Here is a 17,995-nt window from a genome sequence, read left to right as displayed (position 1 = left end):
TTTTGCTGAGAGCAGACTCCTTGCTGCTTCTTGGTCTGTATGATCCAGGCTGTTGAGGAATTACCATGATGGTTTGAACCAAGGGTTGGCACTGCTGGGCCTATGGTCTCTGTTGCAACAACTCAAAGGTTGACATTGTTGGTCGATCTTTGTTGCAGCTACTGAACTTGGCAGTTGTAGAATGAAAGCAACCATAGACAAGCAGGTGCGTATGACCGTTTCCCAACAAAACTGTATTTAAGGGCACTGAAATTAGAATTTCATAGAATTTTTTTTTTTTTTTTTTTTTTTGAGACGGAATTTCACTCTTGTTACCCAGGCTGGAGTGCAATGGCGCGATCTCGGCTCACCACAACCTCCGCCTCCTGGGTTCAAGCAATTTTCCTGCCTCAGCCTCCTGAGTAGCTGGGATTACAGGCATGTGCCACCATGCCCAGCTAATTTTTTGTATTTTTAGTAGAGATGGGGTTTCACCATGTTGACCAGGATGGTCTCGATCTCTCGACCTCGTCATCCACCCGCCTCGGCCTCCCAAAGTGCTGGGATTACAGGCTTGAGCCACCGCGCCCGGACTGAATTTCATAGAATTTTCTTGTGTTGTGACATTTTCTTCTTTGATTTCTTTTCAACTGTTTTTAAAAAGTGAAACCATTCTTAGCTCCTGGTCTATACAAAAAAACAGGACACATGCTATAGATTGCTTCCCTGGTTTAGAGGAATTGCTGGGTCTGGGAGAGGTACTGCTGATGTTTGACATACTTGAGCAATGTATGTGTGTGTTGTGTGTGTGTGTATGTGTGTGTATATATATATATATTTAATGCTGAAGTGACATTCTGGACATAGTACTCAGTATTTAATAGTTTGTGAGTATTGATTATCATAGCAGGTACTCAGTCTACAAAATAATGCTTAATAAATCTTGGAATTGACAAATACAAAGAAAGTCATATTTCCCTCTACGAGATCAAAAGGACACTGGGGTAGGAGAAGCTGCTTTTTGTGTCTACTACACTGCCTTGAATGTATAAGTACTCAAAATTTATGTTTGGCATGGGTAGTTTTTTTTAGGTTTATATTATGGACAAGGGCGCAAATTAAAATATCTTCTTGTTTATAAGAGTTGGAACTAAAGAAACAGCGAAGTGATAAGAATGTGTATATTTCATTGTAGTAGAAAACTGTTTCAGTGGGTCAGGTTCATTAAGTAACAGGTCCTGTTTAGGCACCATGCGAGTAGTTTTCACAAGGCAAGTTTTTGTGGTTCTAACAACAGGAAGCTGTTGTGAAGCCATGAGAGCCATTTCCAATGCTTTGTCATCCCTAGTTCTTTGTCATTGGGAGGAAGGTTGGGCAGAAGCATGCATTTTATGTATTCTGCATTTTTATGAAATTAGAAAATGCTGCTTACCTTGCAATATTTCAGCCTTCCCCTCATTTTATTTTTAAACATGACTCAAGGATGGACTTTAAATTATTTGTGTGAATGCTGAAGTATGGAGTAATTTGCTCAATTTTTCTTCCCCCCCCCCTTTTTTTTTGGTTTTGGTTTTTAAAATTCTTTTGTAAGAATTTGGACAATTTTCTCCTTGACATAAGGTTAAAGTTTGTCAATTTTGATTAAAAAATATAAACAACGAGTTGTATAACGCTGTTTGTTAAAAAAAAAAAAAAAGTTTGGAACTGATTATACTTTAGAATGCTGTATCTTTAAAATTTCAGGATTATGATTCTCCCCAAATAACTGTTTGCATGTATATTGTCCCATGTATCCTTTATTTGGATTTAATACTTACCAACAGGAGTTTTAATTGCCTTTTAATTTTTCTCCTCCACTGGACTGTAAGCTAAGTGCCCTCTCTTGTTCATTGCTGTAGCACAAGACAGGCATTTAAAGAGTATTTATTGAATGGTTGAATACCTGAGTGCTTGGAGAAAACCATGGAAGCCATTTAAAATTTACCATGCTGAGATTTTTGTCTTAAAATCCACATTAGCCCGCAGGGCTGAAAGAAGCTTGTTTTGCTGATCTGAATTTTATGTTGGCCAGAAATGTTCTATTTAGAGCAATATTTCTGTCTAGAATGTTACCAACACTATTTAATCATTCTATGGGAGAGCCATTCACGGCCTGGCCAGGACAGCATCTGAGCAATATCCCTTGCTTCTGCTTGAATGTAGCTTGCCTGTGACTTGCGTGTAACTTGAAGACCGACCTTTGTAGCTCACCTGATCTTTTTGGGGCCCTACTCCTGTCAACCTCAAGATTCAGACTAGGTTCTTCCAGAACACAGGAGACCGGCATTTGAAACAGTGTTTGATGCCTTTCAGCACAAATAGTGGGCTACTTGGATTTTATTCTGTTACTCAGTTATTCTGGGCAACATCAGGCCGGGAAAAGTGGGGGTGTTTCTGATGAAGCTGGAGCTGAAAGAGGGCATGAAGGAAGGTTAGAGCCGAGTCATTTGAGAGTATGGTGAAGGGGGCAGCTCTGAGCATGGTGGTGACACTGGCCATCATTTTGGTTCTGAATTGGGGCATGGGTGGGAGGAGAGGCACAGACAGGCAGCCAAGTCAGGTATTAAGCTGACAGTGCCAGCTGCACCTGCCCTGGCCATTTATACACTCCAAAATGACCTTTCTTCTGCTGTTCTATGGTTTTATTTTTAAAATACTCTATGTAGGTTAGATTGCTTTTTCATAGATACAGGACAAAAATAATTTATGCTTATATTTTAGATTTTTGTGGGGATAAGGTATAAAACCGCCCAGTGAGATTAATGAGCTCTACTCGGTAGACAGGGATCACAGTAGTAATATCTCATGCTGGCCTCTGGAAACTCACAGTAGTGTTGAATTGTTGAATGATAGAAATGAATGTTTCATGGCAATCCTAGGCAAATTATAGAATAAAAATTATTCTTAAGTGCTCAAAAAGAAAACTTTGAACGCTTGGGAGACATTAAACGTTTACCATGGAGACTGCTTTAAAAAAAAAAAAAAAAAAGCATTTGTGTAGACTTTGAGGACTGATTGGTCAGAATACAATCTTGTAATTTTACCTATCTTCATGGAGGTATTTAACACCATCTCTGAAAATCTCCCTGTGCCTAAGGTGGTAAACACTGGCCAGGTATAGTTTGAACCAGCTGACTGCAGAACTATATCCAAAGAACGCTTATTTAATGGATCGATGCTAACCTCAAGAGAAGCCCTTCCAATTAATGCTTCTTAGATACTGTTTGGCCAAAGCTCTGCGGGAAATCTAGTATCCAGAAGTAAAAATTCTACCAAGGGAGTGGCTGACACTGACAGTGGACTTGAAAGGATTAACTGTGTTTTTGCAAAGCAAATTCACTATAGAGAATAAGCTGAAAGAAGTTAGAAGTTAAAAGTAGTAGGTATTTATTTCTATTTTTTTTTTTTTTTTTTTTTTTACGGAGTCTCGCTCTGTCGCCAGGCTGGAGTGCAGTGGCGCAATCTTGGCTCACTGCAACCTCCGCCTCTGGGTTCAAGCAATTCTCCTGCCTCATCCTCCCAAGTAGCTAAGACTCCAAGGCATCTGCCAATATGTCTGGCTAATTTTTGTATTTTTAGTAGAGACAGGGATTCACCAGGTTGGCCAGGATGGTCTCAATCTCTTGTGATCCACCCACCTCAGCCTCCCAAAGTGCTGGATTACAGGTGTGAGCCACTGCACCTGGCTCTTATTTCTAGTTTTTTAAAAAGCCTAGTTTGTTGTTGTCGTAGTTGTTGTTGTTACATGCCTGCAGTCTCAGAGGGGGTCGTCTATTTGACATGACTGACCAGAAAACCTCCTTGGGTAGTTAGTGTTATAACCGGAGTGAGGGGTGCACATCCCACTCAGTGATGCATCTGGAACGTGGCTTGAGTGGTGGGGTTGTGGGTTAGGAGGGACAGTGATGGAGGTTGACAGAGTACCCTCCTCCCCACAGGTCCTTGGGTAAGGGTATGTTAGCCCACTGTGAGAAGGAATGAAAACCCTCTCCATGGCTGGCCCGGAGGGAGCCCTCCTCAGGGCCATCACTATCTCCAGGTGTCTCAAGCAGTGGGCCCTCACCTTCTTGACACCAGGGACCGGTTTGTGGAAGACAATTTTTCCACAGGTGGTAGGGGGAAGGGGTGAAAGGGCAGATGATTTTGGGATAAAACTGTTCCAACTCAGGTCATCAGCCATTAGATTCTCATAAGTAGTGTGCAACCTAGATATCCCTCACCTGTGCAGTTCACTGTAGGGTTTGTGCTCCTGTGAGAATCCAGTACCCCCTCTGAGTTGACAGGAGGCAGAGCTAGGCTGCAGTGCTTGCCTGCTGCTCACCTCCTTCTCTGCAGCCCGTTCCTCACTGATTGGGAATCATTCCATGGCCTAGGGCTTGGGGACCTCTGGTCTAAAGGTTTCCACGTGGCTGAGGAGCTAGATCTATGCTCCCATTTGAATTTGATGTGCAACTTGGGAATCCAGTTGGGAATGTCCAGGAGGCAGTTAGAGATGTTATCTTGAGCAGCCCAAGGTTTACGCATATTTGTCTTTCCATGATGTCAGACTTTTACTGATGCCATTTCAATCACAAAAGCCACGAGCTACATGGGATTCCCAAAGAGGCAGTTCTCTTTAGTATTTCCATTTCACTCAGTAGTCAGAGCCACAGGCACATAAGCTCATGCCACTCCACAAGACAGGATTGCAAACCATACCTAAGAGTAAACTTAATTAGTATGTAAATATTCCAGATTAAGCATTCCACAGCAAAGTAACATTTAACATCAAAAGAAAGGGAAGAAGAAAGTTAACAAACCATTCTGGGGAGAGCAACCTGGACAGAAAAATAGCTCAGTCTGGGTCAGGTGGTTTGCATGTCTTGAAAGGAAGAGTCTCTGCTGTAGACAGAACCTGCAGTGTCAGAAGCCCCGTTCTTGTCACAGGCGACAGGAAGATGGTGTGTGTTAAGCCAGCGGCTTTGAGCTGCTGAAGTTGTGCTGTTTTTATGGCTGCAGAGTCCTCTAGTGAGGACTGGTCATAGAAGAGTGTGCTTGGTTATATCCTTACCTTGTTGGATACAGTCTTCATTGGTTAGACAAAACATCTGGTCCTGGTTGGCAAGATGCATTTTAAAATGTAAGATGGAGTCTTTTTCAAGATAGAGCTACTTACATCAAGAGTGCCTGACTCAGATGTGTAAGCAGAACATGCGTGTACGAGACGTCAAGTGGAGTCAATGTTCCCTTTGGTTTTTTATTGTTGGAGGCTGCGTGGTGTAATTTCAGGCCTGTTTTAAGAGATTGACCCTTGACTTCTATCTTTTTTAAAACCCAGTTTGTTTGTTTGTTTGTTTATTTTTATGTATTTCTTCAACTGTTTGTTTTGAAACTGTTAAATCTATGTAACAGCAAAACAATTTATGAGTCTCCTCTGCTATTCACTGCATTTGCCTCTCTCTGTGTTTTTGGTTTTCCTGCTTTCTTCTCTATGAAAGGAAGCTGCAGTCACCGAGGCAGCGTAAGTTACTCACTCCTCCATCCTGAGAACAAATACATTCCCACAGAACCGCAGGAGCATTCTCAAACCCAGGAAGCTTAACACTGATGTCATATTGTCATCGAACTGCAATCCGTATTCGTATTATCTCCAGAACCATTCCTAAAACTTGAAGCTTGGGTTTTTTTTTTTTTTTTTTTTTTTTTTGTTGTTGTTGTTGTTGTTGTTTTCTTTTTTACTTATCCAGAATTCATTCTTGAGTGAACCTGGGAAGCTTTTAACATTTCAGATTCCTAGTTCTTAACTCTGGAGATTCTGATATTTGAGGGCTGGAAATGTATTTTTTCCCCCAACTTTTTAATGTGAAAAAAATAATTTTTAAGACAGTTAACCAAGTACAATGAGTACATCTGTTCCTCATTTAAATTTACCACCTGTTAACATTTTGATGTGTTTGCATTTTCTGTCTCTAGACACATTTATATACTTTTTTTTTTTTTTTTTTTTTTTTTTTTTTTTTTTGGCTGGTGAACTGTTTCTAAGTTAAATCAAGATCCTTTACTGTAAGTTCTTCAGTTTGTTTTCTCTAATAACACTGATATGCTCCTCAGCAACACTGTTGCCTAGTATAAAGTCCATATACAAATTTTTCTAATTTTTTCTATTAATGTTCTTTAAACTGGCCCCCCATTCATTCTTGAATTATTTATATCTCTTTCAGAGAGTTTTAAAAAGTTTTTATTATAAAACATATTTTTCTTTCATGAAATCTCACAAGTAAACTATGTGCCTTTTGCTACAATGCTGCTATTTAAAAAACTTTCTTAGGATTTTATAAGGTTGATAGAGTAAAACTCACAGTTAAGAGAAACTTTTTGATTTTTTTTTTTCATTGCAACTGGTGATTTAAAGAGTCGAGCTTTTGTTAAATATAATGATGAATTTTTAGATTGGAAGAGACATGGGATAATATACTTCACATATTCATTATTTTTCATTTTATTGAGGCCCATGAAACGAGGAATTTACCTAAAAACATGTACTAATTCCTAGGCCACAGAATTTTTTACATAGATTCTAGTGTAGAAGAACGTTAGATGAGGAAATAATTTTTGTTTCTGAAGGAGAGAGGAACAAAGAAAATTATATATACAGACACACACACACACACACACACACGCAAAGAAAGCAAATCTAGCAAAATGTTAGTAATTGGTCAGCTCAGGTGTAAAGGTATACAAGGTCTTCATTATACTAATCTTTTTGTTATATGTATGTTTAAAAGTTTCAAAATAAAGCATCAGGGAAGTATGAAAATACACACAAAAACACAAAATTAAGTATAAGTTATTTAAGTATAAAGTATAAAAACAAAAAAAAGTTGCAAGAAGTTAAAGTATTCATAAAATAGTTGAATTTTAGTGACAACTTAGAACTTTTTTGTGCCTAGTCATAGCTGATGAAAATGCTTCTAAAAAGTATCAAAATTTCCTTGCTTTTATGCTCTGAATAGAACTAATAGACATTTAGTTGGCAGATGAGCCTCTTTTTGAAACCTTCCTTTACTCTGGCACAAGGTTTGAGCTAGTAACAGAATGTCTGTCAGTGATTGAAGGTCATAGATTCAGTGATTGTGTAGAGTAAGTCCTGAAATACATGTCATGTTTCAGAGTGTGAAACTATACATCTGTGTGTGTGTGTGTGCACATGTGTGTATATATACACCCCTGAAGCATCATCAAAATGAAAACTTTTACCCATCAGTAGATGCTATTAAGAAAATAAGCAGGAAAGCCACAGACTGGGAGACAATTTGGTAATGCATACATCTGTTACAGGACAGGTGTCCAGAAAATACAAATAATATCTATAATTCAGTTTTTAAAAATAGGCAAATGTGCAAAAAAATTTGAATAAATAGTTCACAAAAGAAATAAATGGCCAAGAAGCACATGAGAAATGCTCAACATCATTGGTTCTCAAGGGAATACAAGTTAAAACCACATGGAGATACCTCTGCATCCTCACCAGAATGGCTGAAATTAAAAAGACAGGCAATAACAAATGTGGGTAAGCCAAGTTCTGTGTTGAGCAATAGAACTCGAATTCTTGGTGAGTACATAAAATGCTGAACAACTTTGGGGAAAGATCTGGGATTTTTTTTTTAATACTAAATGTACATATGTCCTTGTCCCAGCAATTCCACTTTTACATATTTACCTAAGAGAAATGTAGGCATATGTTCATAGTTGTCTTGTATATGTCTAGCCGCTTTATTCATAATAGGTCAAAATGGGAAATGCCTTGGTTTCTACCAGTAGGAGATTGGATATACTCACCTATTCTCTGTATATCACATACATATCCATTTTTATATACTCATATGTCCATGTAATGGAATACTACCCAGTCATAAAAAGGAATGAGCTGCTACTACAGATAACACACAAGACTCTTAGGCACATATAAGAGAAAGGAGCCTTGCACACATAAGCTTGTGATGCTTTGTTTATGAAATTCCAAGAACAGGCAAACTACAGTGAGAAAAAAAGCAAAACAGTGGGGCTGCCTCTGAGGCTGGGGATGGGTGAAATGGAAATGGCTGTGAGGGAATTTAAGCAGTAATATTAATGTTGTAGATCTTGATAGGGATTTGGGTTACATGTTGTATAAATTTGTTGAATCTCAGGGAATGTATGCTTAAAATTTCTGCATTTCATGTTGTGTAAATTTCACATTAAATAACTATAAGGAAATGTGTAACTGTAGTTTGTGATACTCATGTTGAAGTATTTAGGAGATGTGTGTTGAGGTCTTCAGTTTACTTTACAATGCATTATACAAATAAGGTGATGATAGATACAGAGGGATGAATAGGTGTGCTGCGAACAATATAATACCATGTTAATACTGTAGTAGAATCTAAGTGATATGAATCCTTTTAGCTTTGTTTTTGGAAATTTTCATAATAAAACATTGGGGAAATTCTTATGTTGTTTGTTTGCTTCCTGTGAAATAGCCATTTATATGGGTCAGAAACTGACAATTTTCTATCATTGAGCCTAACAGATGGAAGCACATTTTGTAAACATTTTATTAAGCCATCTTTATCTGACTGGATACTAACAAGAAATAGTTTCATTTTTCTCCAATCATTGTGCACAGTTAGGATAGATTAATCTGTTCGTTCTTGGTAGCAGAGGCTCTTGGCAATCTCTGGGATAGACCTTAATATCTCAGTCACTCTTTTTAAAAGTCGGCCTGGTTTAGAGCTGATCTAATTTTCAGTGCAGATGTTCTTCTCTCCCCTCTGCAGCAGGGCAGGAGGGGAAGGAGCCAGTGTGCTCTCCTGTGGTCTGCCTTTGGGGCTGTGCTCGGGAGGAAGAACGGGTGTGGTCCCTCTGTCTTCTCTCTAAGTTAATTAGATTGACTGGTATGGTTATCCGCAAGTGTCAGGTGCTCAAATACTGCCTATGTGAGTTCTTTGAAAGGCCTGGGGAGGACCCTCCCTGTGACACATGACTTGATTCACCCCCAATCCCCTGGGCCTCCACTCAGGGCAGAATACCTCATCTCCTCTTGTTCTTGGGAGCCCCTTGTGTGGCAGTCAGCCTTTTTGAGTGAGGTGCTGGCAAAATGATACAAACCCTGGTACTTCCCTGCTGCCCACTTGGATTTGTGGGAAGCTGATGTTTTGCCTGGAGCTTGGGCTGCCATGTAGCCTTCACCTTTCTCTGTAGCTGTCATTCTCCAGTTCTCTCTGCGGTTCAGCTAGGCACAGGGTGGACCATGGAGTCCATTGCTTGTGTGGACATCCACTGTGGAATCAGAAATCAGTCTTCCTGCGGGTGCCTTTGGTCTCTGCAAGGCATTCACCTGCAGTGTCCCTCTCATTTGTCTTATGGTGAGGGATTTTTGGAATTTATGAATAAATATTTGTACCTTACCAAGTTGATTGAAATAGGAGATTCGTTATTCTACAGAAGTGTGGTTATTTAGTTTTTGGCAAAGTTTTGAAATTTTTTCTGATACATATGTAAGAAGAGTCAGACTTTACGGTGTTAGGGTGAAGGACACTTTTAATGTGTCACCTGTTTATTCAGTTGATCTTGATTTTCGCAAGGAGTTAGGCAAACTGTACAGTCTGAAGGAATAGTTCTCACGAGACTGCCCTCACTTTAGGCACCATCTATAATTTTGAGGTCCCCAGGGTCCTCCAGAGATCACAACTGATATGGCATGTCCCAAAGACCACTTGGTTAGGCTGTCCAGTGACCACAGCCCCCAGGTGAAGACGCTGCTGTCAGCTAAAACATTCCTGGGATCTAGAGACCTCATCGAAGTAGCCAGCAGCAAAGACCAGACTTCTCTTTCGATGAAGTTAATTGTTTATGCAGTTTTTAGTTGCAGCCATTGTTGGTTTTTATTACTGTTACTCGCTTTCATTATTAATTTATTTAGTAAGAGGTTGTTGGCTATCTGTGATATTTTGAAATATATATTTGGTTTTCCTCCTGTTTCCTCACATATACCTCCTAAAACCCTTGTGGTCTCCCAGCATCTTAAGAGTGTCTTTGCTAATGATTGATTGGTGGCTGACAGCCCCTAGATAGTTTCAGGACGGGGGCTGGTCACAGGAAAGACTAAGGCAGGCGTTCCCAAACTGCAGGCCCGCGGGCCGCATGTGGCCCCCTGAGGCCATTTATCCGGCCCCCCACCGCACTTCAGGAAGGGGCACCTCTTTCATTGGTGGTCAGTGAGAGGAGCCCAGTATGTGGTGGCCTTCCAACAGTCTGAGGGACAGTGAACTGGCCCCCTGTATAAAAAGTTTGGGGACGCCTGGTCTATATCCTTTGTAATATCCTTTATAATCAACTAGCAAATGCGTTTCTCTAAGTTCTGTGAACCCCTTTAGCACATTAATCAAACCGGAGGAGGGGATGTTGGGAACCCTGATTTATAGCCAGTTGGTCTGAAGTATAGGTGACAACCTACTACTTGTAACTGGCTTCAGAAGTAGAGATAGTCTTGTGAGACTGAGCTCTCAACCTGTGGGATCTGACTTCTCTTTGGGTGAAGTTAATTGTTCAAGTAGGTAGTGTCAGAATTGAATTGAATTGAATTAGAGGACAGCCAACTGGTGTCTGCTGCAGAATTGATCTCCTGCAGAATTGATTGCTTACTTGCTGGCAAAGAGAAATCCCCACATGTTTTAGTGACCAGGGATTGCACGAATATTCTGTGTTGATTGTGTGGTGAGAGTAGAGAAGGAGAAAATAGAGTTTTTTCCAGTATCCTTATACTGTCCCCAAGGTGTATTATAATCATAATTGTATTAACTATTTTTTTGACCTATGATTTTCTGCTAACTGTAAGTCAACTGTAAGACTTGTGTTTTATAATTTACAGGATTCTTCTGTATATGTTGTGGTAAAGCAGTTTTTGTACTCTCTCTCTTCCCTCCCCATTTGTAGCTGTAGGGAACTTTATTTTAAATGCTGGATTCTTTTGCTCTGGAAAGTGGGAGCTAGTGGGGAAGAGGGCCATGGATCATTTGCTGTCTAAATGGGTTAAAGTCAAAGAGACTTCATGGGCACAGCTGTAAAGGAGTGGTATTCGTCCATATTGGCAGTATATCCTTGTTCATTGCCTTGAAATTAAGACTTAAAGCAGGACTAAGCTTTTTTTGTTACTGGTTTTAGTTTTGAAAAAAATAATAACTTTTCTTTCACCACCTCAGAGTTCCTCAACGGACACAGGTCATCATCCTTCACACCTTTTGCTTCTCTCAGGCCAAGGAGAGACTGTCTCATTTTGAACGCCATGCTAATAATTGTCACCCACCCATGTGGAGATTGACTAGCTCAGAGGAGTGTGTTTTTCTCTGAGACTGTCTTCTCTATTGAGTGCTCTGTAGGGAGAAATAATTAAATTTACAGAACTGACTCATTAGGCCTGGCTTGAGGAACTAGCCTCTGAGGCTAGGTGCTATTTATACTGTGTTTTTATCTTCACCAATGGTGTTTGGCTTCATCACAAATTCATGTGATGGGTGTGGGTGGACCCCTATTCTGATTCACATTCTCCTCTGCTGTAAATCAGTATTAGCACAGAGGTGTGGGCTAGGGCAGTAGTTCCCCAGCTGGGTATTCTAAAGGATAGTAAAGGTTCCAAAAATACCTGGAGGCCGATACAAATGGCTATTCCTGATATTTCACTTTCGTTTACTAATATAAAAATGCAAGCAACTTTCTCAATATTGTTTTCCTGAGTTCTAAACTTCATGGTGTCCTTTTTTCATTCTTCCAGCCATGGTGCCTTTCTACACAGGGTCAGACAAGAGAGCAGCATCTGGTGTTTGCCAGGACAGGTGGAAGAGGCTACAGAGCCTGTCCTGCCTGGCCCCACTCATGTGCAGCCCATGTGGCAGTCATCCAAGATCAATCAGGGAGGAATTCACCTGACACAGAGCTGTGAAAACTTGGTAAAGGGACCAATTTGAGTCTGAAATCAGAGTCTAGAAATCAATGGGCTGCTTTCTTAATTTCTCTCTCTTAGCTATTTGTAGGTCTTTTCCTCTAGTGAATTAATTTTAGGATCATTACATTCATGGAGATGGGGAAAACTGAAGGGACTTGAAACCAAACCACTAAGCAATAAGTTGTTCTCTTATTTCTAAAGTGTTAGCAGAAGAAGTTTGAGTACTCTTATCATGTCAAGGATTTGAGAAGGAATATATCCACTCATTTCACAAGTGATTACTTTATTGAGTTTATACTGGGTAGATCCAAGGGATGTGTACAGTAATGAACGTGGCAGATTCAGTTCCTTGCTGCATGAAACTTCTAGAGGTGGAAAGAGGTTAAGAAATCAGTTGTATAGTTGTCTCATCAGCAGTGTAATAACGCAGTAAAGAAATGCACACTGCTGTGAGAGTGAGGGAAGCTAGGAAGGCTTCCTTGAGGAGGTGGTTTGTAAACAGTGAGCAGGCGGTAGCTGGGGTGTAAAGATTGTATGTGGTGGTGCAACCTTGATGTAATTATGGGAAGAGGGAACAGTCTGGGCTGAGAACCCGAGAGGGAAAGACCATGTTCAGGTGTTTTGTGTGGGAGTCTAGGCAGCTAGGGGAGTGACACAACACTGAGACTGAAGCCATGGGCTGGGGCCCCATCACATGGAGTCTTGTAGGCCACAGGGATGATGTTGTATTTTATCTCAAAAGTAGTATTAGGACATTAATGGATTTTTAACAGGGAAGTGATATAATCATATTTTAAAAATATTTTATCACGCCTGTAATCCCAGCACTTTGGGGGGCCAAGGTGGGTGGATCACCTGAGGTCAGGAGTTCAAGACCAGCCTGACCAACATGGTGAAACTTTGTCTCTACTAAAATTATAAAAATTAGTTGGGTGTAGTGGCAGGTGCCTGTAATCTCAGCTACTTGGGAAGCTGAGGCAGGAGAATTGCTTGAACTCGAAAGGCGGAGGTTGCAGTGAGCCGAGATCAAACGCCATTGCACCCTAGCTTGGCTGACAGAGTGAGACTCTGTCTCAAAAAAAAAAAAAAAGAAAAAGAAAGAAAAAAACGTATTTTGGCTGCTTTATGGAGTAGAAAAGTGTATATTAACTTATTGAAGTCACCTAGGAGATGATGATAACTTGGATTTTGATGATTGTAGTTGAAAGAACATTGAGACTTGAGACAGAATTTCCCACTTTTTAATGTTGTGGCACACACAAATGCTTTTAAAAACTATGTTGTGGTAAATGGACAAGGGTGACCTGGGTGCTGAGGAGAATCTGTATCTTGGCCTTGCTGTAAGCCGTTTACAACAGTCAGATGAGAAACTAATTTTGAGAGGTGAGTGTTTGGGACAAGAGTCAAGGATGAATCTTGGGGTTTTTGTCTAAGCAACTGGCTTCATAGAAGTGCTTCTGAGCTTTAGGACACTCAACAGGAGGGGGAAAGACCAGGGCTGCTTGTGTATATGGTGAATTTGAGGGTTTTTTTTTGTAAGTCATTCAAATAGGATATTGAGAAGACACGTGGTTGTGGAGCTCAAAGGGGAGACATGTAAGTTGTATAGTTGATAGCTGAAGTCAATTAGAGGGGTGGCATAGGACCAAGTATTACAGAATTTTCACACTTAGAAACCAACTAGATGAGAATGAACTAGCAAAGGAGACTAGAAATTAGAAAGTTTAAAGAGGTGTTAGAAGTACCACAAGCTTCTGAAGTCATGAGAGTCAAGGGAAGAGAGTGTTGAAGAAGGAGGGAGAGTTCTGCTGAGAGGGTCAAGTCAGATGAGGACTGAAAGTTTTCCGTTGGGTTTAATGACATGGAAATCATTAATGTGACATTAGAGCCACTATGCGGGAGCTATGTGCAGAAGCCAGATGGAAGCCTACAGGTTGTAAGGAGTGAGTGGGAGGTTAGAAAATGAAAACAGAGGAACAGCAACTCTGTGGAGAATTTTCTCTGTGATAGGAAGAGTGAGATCGCAGAGGCTAGCAGCAGGATGGGAGGGAGACCTGGCAAAGGCAGTGAGGCTGCGGGAGGAGGAGCATGAAGAGACAGTGCGGAGTGCGAGGTAGCTGAGGAGGAACTCAGAATGGATGCAGGCGAGGACAGGTTTGTGTGCTGGGCACTGGGCACTCAGGGTAGCTTCCTGCTGAGGGTTCTGTTTTCTCTGAAGTATGAGGCTATGGCAGTTTTTGAGTATGAAGAGGTAGGATACTTGGGGGCAGAGAAGTTTGATATAGTCACCATGAAGTATGGCGAGGTGAGTTTGTAGAGAATTGGGAGGGTTGCAGGCAGCATCGAGACCTGGATGAAGCTGGCTCTGCTGTGATCAGTTCCCGGTGTTGATTCCTTGAGCCTGGTTGCCCTTGCCTCGGTGGCTGGGGATAGTTGTGTTCACCCAGGGTGGCAGCTGTGGCAGTCTACGCAGTGACTGAACTGGTAGAGGAGCAAGAAGGGCTCATCAGTCAAGGGAGGTTTTTGGAGGAAGGTAGAACCCTCGACTCAGTGGACATAGGTCCCGGCTCCTCTGGTTGCAAGTGACATCAGGCTGATATTAATGCTCTCAAAACACGTTTGGTCTTTGATTAGACTTGGAGTTGCTATTAGTACCAATAGCTATTACGAGGAATAGTTAATATCATTTTAGGTGTGTTTGTTAAGGTTTTAAAAACATGATTTACTATTTGCAAATGAAGTTTATTTTTAAACTTTTCACTAACATTCTTTATAATAAAAATGAACTGTCATTATAAGAGGTAGTTGCTTAGAATTCAGAATTTATTGTTCTTTAAAAAGGGTTGTGATAGATTAAATGATATTTCACAGGTTTTTCTCCTGATCTCCCTATCTAAAATAACAGGTATGTCATTATCATCGTGAACTGAGGAGGAAATACATTTTTATCAAAATAACTATTCAATTATTGCAAAAGACAAAAGAAGGTTAACTATAGGACTTGCGAAAGAGCTAGATAAAGATTTGTCACTGAGGAATAATTGGAGCTGCATTGAAGAAGTCTCAGGGTGAGGTGTCATCACATTTTAATAGCTGTGATTCTTAACAGTCCAACATTAGACCGTAGACATTCTGTAATATGGAGTGCAGCTGACCTCACACAGGCCAGTAAAGAAAGGAGAAGAAACCCTAGCAGCTTCAGCAGTTGCAGGGGCAGATGGGATTAGAGCTCTAAATTGGGAGTACGGATATTTGTGCACTAGTCATGATTGAATCGATAAAAATTTGTTTCACTGACAACTCCAGCAAATATTTGCATACCTCGTTTGTGTGAAGATCCATTTTATAAGCAAGGAAATTGAGGTCAGAAGTTTGATGACTTCCCCCAAATCAAATTTAATGGAGAAGCCATGAAACAAATCCAGATGTCTAAGAATGAAAGCATACCAAGCTGCCTGTGTATCCGTGTTGGGGCTTGGTTTCTAATGGTCTCACCCATAGGGGTATCATGTTGTCATTTTCTTTCCATAAACAACACAGTGAAAGAAAGCTTCCAGAATATTTGTCTTATTAATTTGTGTGGTGACGAAATAGTGGGTCACTTTATCCCGTTAACAAGTAATTCATTGTCATTTAACAATTTAGCAAGCACTAAGTTTAGTGGGACAGATCTTTGGAGAAAAGAATGGGGGAAATGATAGTTGGCCAGGGGCACCTGAGAACAGTTTTGTTTAGTTTGCCTTGATGCCTACCTGCTTCACTCTGTCCTAAACCTGGGCCATCAAATGTTGGCGCCATAGGTTGCAGACTATGGTACCAACTTGTTAAGGGTTTATCTTACCATGCATTCATCAGTTTTGCTGGACAGAAACTGATCTGCCCTTTGGGACTAGGTATACCATATTTACAAAATGACGTATCAAGAGTATATTGTATGCTGCTGATAAAAAACTGCTCCTAAAAAAGGCAGCTTAGGAAAGGATCCTTTCTGTAATTTAGTGTTTTGTTCATTTATGGAACTAGTAAATATCAATAGTAATAAGGTTAATAATACTAGAGTAACACCTCATTTATTTGATATTATAAAGGGATAGATAAAATATTGCTAGTAATTTAATATTCCAGTTAATTTAATATTCCAGTTAAGTAACATTTACCTTTGAATATATAGGTTTGAGTGTACACACATACACTCAGATGGATTTAGTTTTTATGGCCCCTTTTGAAAAATTGATCTAGTGTTATATTTTTAAAAAACATGTATATCCTTTTAATAAGAATTTTATTTTTTCTTCCAGTGTATTCTTGACTTGAGCTACTGGAAATTACGAGTAGTATTCAAAACATTTAAATGTTTAATTTGTTTGTGAAGCCTTACATTTGAGTGAAAGAATTAGTCTCATAAACAACTTAGAAAGGTTGCTGTCTTGTTCTAGATACTATTTATGATAAATTAATTTAGTGTACTAATCAGAACTCTAATGAATTCTGTTAACTGGTAATGGTAGATCAGTGAATTAAATGGCTGATTTTATTTTCCAGAAGAGAATATTTGGAGATGAGGTTGGGGAGAAGTCGGAAAAAAAAAAAAATCAGAATGTGTTTGTGTAATCTTTTCCTCGTTCCCTTTCAAGAGGATCTTTCCCAGGTCGTTGTTCTTACTCCTGAAGATTTCTTTCTCTCCCTCTCCTCACTTTCCTGCCTTCCTTCTGTTTCTTTCCCTCCCACCAGTTCTCTCTCCCTCCTTTTCTAGTGAAACATTTTGTGGTGTTGCTTTATTTTTGCTGTTGCAGGAATTAGCCCCGGGGTGGTGTCTATGAATCAGAATTCTGGACCATTAATTAATTTCTTACTATTTATGGTTTTGTTTCATTCAAACAATTTATTGGTGTTTCCTTGTAGCCATTTTATTAGATTCTGAAGGGCGAAATCAAGCTGCTTCTGGGCTTGGGGCCATATTTTATAGCAAGACTTGTTTGAGTTTTGAATGAATTGGTGCTTAAGCTAAAGCCATTAAAACCTGCTTCCAAGAAAACAAAATTGGCAGCACAATTTGTTCCATTTCATTTTTTTTCGACATGCTTGATTTTTTAGGGGTTGAAGTTAGCTAGCACTAACTGGGAAAGGAATCCCGTAAGTGGGAGAAAGGCTGTCGTGTTGTTAGGGAGTGCACTTCAGCCTAAGTGATTAGCAGCATTTAGCCTCTAAAAATAACTTGTGAGCAGAGTTTGTAGTCAGGTCCAATTTCAGTTGTAGAGGCCCTTGCTGTGCAGGGGCTGGCCAGTCTCAAGCTTCGGTAGGCAAGTGCATGCAGTGTGTCTAAGACCTGCCAGTAGTACTTTTGAGTCATTTGGCTTTTTTTTTTTTTTTTTAACTTTAGCATTTTTTATTCATGGATTGAAGAAATCGAAATGGCTGAAGATAAAGGTATATTTTTGTTATTTAGGTTAAAAGTGACTTTAGATCTAGCTGACAGCTTTTCGCTTTATTTCCAGTTGTGCTGTGTTAAAATATTTTTGGCTAAGTGCTTTGACTGCACCATCTACGTTTTCTATTTTGAACTTTGAGATACTGACTTTTCATAGTACCTGAATATTTCATGGAATAATCTGTCTTTAATCAGAATATGTTTTGGTGTCTTAATTTAGATGATCTTATATTGTACTATTGGAGACTGGACCTTACAAATTTCAAAAAATGAACGAGCTCTCTTCTTTGGTTTTAAAAACTTGATTACAATGAATTTAAAGCATTATGTATATTTACATTTTATATAAAATTATAGGATATATAAATTCAGTCTCATATTAATGAACGGGCTTACTTGGTTCAAGCAACGACTTGCCATTTATGGAAAGTGACCTACTTTTATGTGAAGCAGATAATAAATGCAAAGAAAAAACATAAGAGTTTTGTTTTTAAATTGACTCTTTAATCCTGAAATATCCTTTAACGATGTATTGAATTTCATGTTTTGAATATATTTGTTTTTGCTTCACTCTGTAAATTAAGATAGTC

General features: G+C 39.6%; 1 protein-coding gene across 14 annotated transcripts in view; it reads left to right on the top strand.

Annotated features, from left to right (window-relative positions):
* The window catches only part of ASPH (aspartate beta-hydroxylase), a 223,839-nt gene that overhangs the window by 15,489 nt on the left and 190,355 nt on the right, over nt 1-17,995 (top strand). The window contains exon 1 of one of the 14 annotated variants that reach the window (XM_010346056.3): nt 14,703-17,404. The exons of 7 other annotated variants lie outside the window; for them this stretch is intronic. In XM_010346056.3, the coding sequence (XP_010344358.1) occupies nt 17,389-17,404 (16 nt within the window). In that variant the 5' untranslated portion in view covers nt 14,703-17,388. Of the gene's footprint in view, nt 1-14,702; nt 17,405-17,995 lie in introns of those variants that run through there. 6 more of the 14 variants (XM_010346059.3, XM_010346057.3, XM_074386688.1 and 3 more) reach the window with 6 other exon arrangements.

The sequence above is a fragment of the Saimiri boliviensis genome, chromosome 15 (genome assembly GCF_048565385.1).
Source record: "Saimiri boliviensis isolate mSaiBol1 chromosome 15, mSaiBol1.pri, whole genome shotgun sequence".
Classification (NCBI taxonomy): Eukaryota; Metazoa; Chordata; class Mammalia; order Primates; family Cebidae; genus Saimiri; species Saimiri boliviensis.
Note: the sequence above shows the minus strand (reverse complement) of the source record. Positions and strands in the feature narration are given on the sequence as shown.